Consider the following 4,596-nt stretch of genomic DNA (forward strand, 5'->3'; position numbering starts at 1 on the left):
ACAACTCATTTTCATGATGAATAGGCTATTATCCTGAACATTTATTGGGGTGCGATTAACATTATTGGGGTACGTTTTGCTTTTTTTCAGGCTATGTTTTTGTTTGTAACCCCTTGTCGGTCAATAGTGAAAGTAAGGAGAGACCGATGTTCATTATTGTATTGTAAAAAGATCTTAGGGAGAAGAGAGAGAGAGAGAGAGAGAGAGTAAATTGTGTGATGAAATAAAACATTCAGAAAGATTTTAAGATGCATTTGTTTTTAATAGGAATTGTCTGACCAAGTACAACACAACATCCAAACACTGGTGAAAAACATGGCTGGGACAACAATGTCTCAAGTCAGAGTTACAAAAATAAACCACATTGCTCCAAAAAACATTTTCTCAAACAAATTAGATAATGTCATTACATCTTAAATTACATTTTCCATGTCTACCTTGTTGCTTTAAGGCAGGAAGGATAGTAGAAAAGATTTGCCTTAGTACTGAATTGGGGGTAAGAGCAACAAAGGAACAATAAGTTACAAAATCTTCTTGTTAAAAGTGGACCATGAGGTGTTAGTGTTGCGCTGGCAAGGTGAGGGTGAAGGGGGGAGGATCAGTACTGCCTCTCCTTAGTGTCTGTGCTTGAGGACACAATTTTGCCATCCACCAGTGTCTGTGTGATTGTTGTGACTTTTGTCTTCAGTGATTTCTGGTCCTCCAGGGCGTCTTGAAGTCTGGTGATAAAAAGGTTTCCACACCATTACACATCAGTTTTTTGATGATTGTGATTGTTTTTTGACCATTTTAATGTACACAGGCTAATTTTGATGTTTTGATTAAAAAAAAATGGCATAAGTTATATACCACCGAATAATCAGTGTTTATGTCAAATTAATCTTACCTCTTGTAGATCCATTACATGGCATTGTAAAGATGACTTTCTCTGTGCCACTTACTTGAAGTCCTCGCCGTCCAGGAGGCGTTTGTAGGTGGCGATCTCGGCCTCCAGCTTCATCTTGATGTTGAGCAGGGCCTCGTACTCGTGCGTCTGCTGCTGGATGTTGTTGCGCAGCTGCGTCAGCTCAGCCTCCAGGCCCCGGAGGACGTCGTTCAGGCTCTCCATCTCCATGTTGTAGCGCATCTCCGTGTCACGCAGGGTGCCCTCCAGTGACCCTTTCTGTCAGAGACACAAATGAATGGGGGATGAAGATTAGTCAGGTGTGAAAACGGCAAACGAACAAAACGAGGTGAGCGGGAGGAAAGGTCCCCTGTTGTGCTGGGGGTGCTCACCAGGCTTTTCTGCGACTCCAGCTCGATCTCGAGCGTCTGGAGCTGTCTGCGGAGGTCGGTGGACTCTGTGCGCGCGCCCTGCAGGGCCTCTGTGTTCTGCGTCATCTGAACCTGGATTTCTGAGATCTGTTCCGAAGAGAGATGCAAAAAGAAAATACATGAGAAGTTATCTAATGTGGACATATGTGGTCTAAGCAACTAGATAGAGAAACAGAATTGCACATAGTCAGAAGTAAAAAAGACAAGGTAATCAAATAGTCAAATGTTTTATTCATACCTGTGATTCGTGCCATTTTTTGAGCTCATCCTGATTCTTTTGTGCCATCTTTTCGTATTTTGACCTCATCTCCTCCATAATCTGAGCCAGATCTTGACCCTTTGGCGCATCCACATCTACCTGGACACCAGACTGGGCGATCTGGTTACGCAGTTCCATGACTTCCTGTTGTAAAAATAAACAGTCAAGATTAAAAAAGTTAATACAGAAACATTTGTTGTGGGTTAAGTAGACTTTGGTCCGACAGCCACAAATGCTTACATTGTCGTGGTTCTTCTTCAGGAAGATCAACTCCTCCTTCAGGGATTCAATCTCACTCTCCAGGTTCATGCGGTTCAGGTTGGTGTCATCGATGACCTTCCTCAGGCCAACAATATCTGCCTCCACAGACTGGCGAATGGCCAGCTCAGACTCATACCTGTGGGGTGGACACAAAATGGTGAAAATCAGACCATGTCTGGATGCCCACAGGAACTACGTACAGTATTTTATCAATGTGACTGGGCAGGACTTACTTCACTCTGAAGTCATCGGCAGCCAGACGGGCGTTGTCAATCTGGAGAACCAAGCGCGCGTTGTCCACAGTGGCATCAAACACCTGTTTGACCAAGAGAGATGGTTAGCGCCTGCATCAACTGACTGCACACGTAATAAGCATTTTTTGCTTATTTACCCCCTGTTAATATTTATTTCTCACCTGTAAGTCTAAACATTATGTCAGTGTTTACATAATGCTCAATAGGCGCAATAAATTAACTGTCAAGTTATAAATGGCAGAATGTCTCGAATGTGGCTACACTAATACACCAACATCAACGTGTGAAATTTGGCATTCCGGATGGCTATAGCAGGATCTGTGTCCAGAGGCTCACATGTTTGCTTTGATAAGGAGGAGATACAGGAGGCACAGTTGACAAAGTCCACAGGCTATTCATTAACTGGCCACCAGAGACTGTGGGAAAGCCTGATGTGTGCTGGACATGACTGGTGGGCTTTGGGGTGGAGGTCAGGGCTTGGCTTCCTGTTTTGCGGCCTGTGAGAGATGAGAGACTAGAGGCTCCACGGGCCCATCAACACACAGCTGGATCATCAGGGGAAGACTAAGCAAGTCGTCCCAATCAGCCTTTGAGATAAGCTTGACTGAGGAATGTGGGTAGTTTATGTCACTTAATAACAACAGATTAGGGAAAGGTCATAAGAGCTGAAGTGAATGGCTTTCCAATGGCTCCACTTCCAAAAACATTTGAATGAAGAAGGAGTCTACTGCACACACATTCCCCAGAGATGATTCATCTACTGGGTGTACGCTTGACTTCAGATGAATTGGGATTCAAGAGGGTGTGAAACACTAATTAAACATGGATTTGACTACAGTGTGACAATTAGTCAACATCAGCTACTGGTGTGATGTGTGTCAAATTATAAATGACTTTATCTAGCCAGAGGACACACCCTGTACTGTATATAACAGAACTGTTGTGATATGAAAGTCATATAGTCCAAAATCTTTTTCATGTGATTCACTTATGTTCATGCTCGCTCTGTTTTCTGTCACTAATAGGCCCTGATCAAATTTAAATTTGGTCTCTATTTGAATTTTTTTCCGCTCCTGTACTAGACTCTCTGTATGTTCCATTGACAGCAGATTTCTTCCTCCCCTCTGTGGGTGAAAAAAACGCCTTGAAGTCAGCTATTTTCCAGCCACTGGGATTAAATAAACGTCTTCTTGTAACACAGAAAAGATAAATACGGGAAGTCTATGTGTATTCACACAGATGTCAGCCACAGGCAGGGGTCCAAAAAAGGGGGCAGAAACCAAAGGTATTCCCCCTTCATAGAACTTCCTGTTGATCCCTGGGCCTTTCCTGTTAATCGCTTGCAATCAGACAGCTAACATTATCTGAATGCCATCTCTTCCCTGTATTGGCCCCTTAAACCGACCCCCACCCACACACCTACCCACGCATGCTTTACACAAGTTTCCCAGCAACAGTCTGTCTCTCACCACAGAAATGTCTCATGTTCCCTTCATAGGCCAGGACAAGTCCCTCCCACTTGGCTCTCTCCTAGCATTCGACCAAAACTAAAACTAAATGACCCCTAATGCCCACAAGAACTCCAATGCACCCCCAAATGTCCACTTACCTTCTTGCGAAGCTCGTCCAAGACGGCCTGGAAGCGGCCGTAGTCGTTGACATCAGGGCCTTTCTTCTCCAGGGCCTGGCGGATCTGCGTCTCCAGCTTGCTGTTGGCCTGCTCTAGGCTGCGCACCTTGTCCAGGTAGGAGGCCAGGCGGTCGTTCAGGTTCTGCATGGCTCCCTTCTCGTTGCCCATGATGTTGGTCATGGCCTCCCCACCACCGCTCACATGCACGGAGAAGCCTCCGGAGGAGGCCGGCAGGCCGCTGCGCAGCCCAGAGTAGGACGCGGAGGAGATGCGGGTGCCCTGGCCCCCCGCGCCCCCATAGATGCTGGCCGCCCGGTAGACGGGGGCCATAGGAGGTGCGGCTGATGGAGCTCTGAGCCAGGGGCACATTGGAGCGGCTGGAGCGGATGGAGTAGGAGGTTCTCGTGCTCATGGTGGCTGGACAAGTGGCAGCGTGTGTGAGAGTGAGAGTGAGAGAGAGAGAGAGAGTTGAGCGCACAGACACACAGGACAGGGAGGGAGGCACACATGCCGGCTTTATAGTGCTGGTTAGAAACCAGGGGCTCAGTCCCGCCCTCCAGGGCCCCACCCACCCGCTACCCTAACCCCTCCCCCTGGCCTTGTCCACTCATGCTGGCCTCCTCCTCAGCTGCGTGAGTGTGTCTGGGTGGCTGGCTTCTACTGACTGATGCAACAACTTTTGGAAATACTGTACAATATGTGTCACATGAGATGTGCTTCCTCAATCTCAAAACACGTCAAACATTGTTTTATATATATGGATATGTTTGACGTGTTTTGAGATTGAAATATTAAAAACATTATATACAACATTATTATAAATAAATATGCCAGTGTACGCTCATTTAGAGAAAATACATTTTGTGTGTATAATGAAT

General features: G+C 46.1%; 1 protein-coding gene across 1 annotated transcript; it reads right to left on the reverse strand.

The window, feature by feature from the left end:
- Positions 1–241: 241 nt before the first annotated feature.
- Positions 242–4,211, reverse strand: LOC125293793 (keratin, type I cytoskeletal 18-like). The gene is given in 8 exon segments (XM_048241920.1): positions 242–719; positions 942–1,162; positions 1,276–1,401; positions 1,553–1,717; positions 1,814–1,970; positions 2,068–2,150; positions 3,698–4,045; positions 4,047–4,211. Coding segments are annotated over 8 exon segments (1,305 nt in total). The 5' UTR covers positions 4,131–4,211; the 3' UTR covers positions 242–598.
- Positions 4,212–4,596: the final 385 nt, after the last annotated feature.

The sequence above is a fragment of the Alosa alosa genome, chromosome 4, assembly GCF_017589495.1.
Source record: "Alosa alosa isolate M-15738 ecotype Scorff River chromosome 4, AALO_Geno_1.1, whole genome shotgun sequence".
Lineage (NCBI taxonomy): Eukaryota > Metazoa > Chordata > Actinopteri > Clupeiformes > Clupeidae > Alosa > Alosa alosa.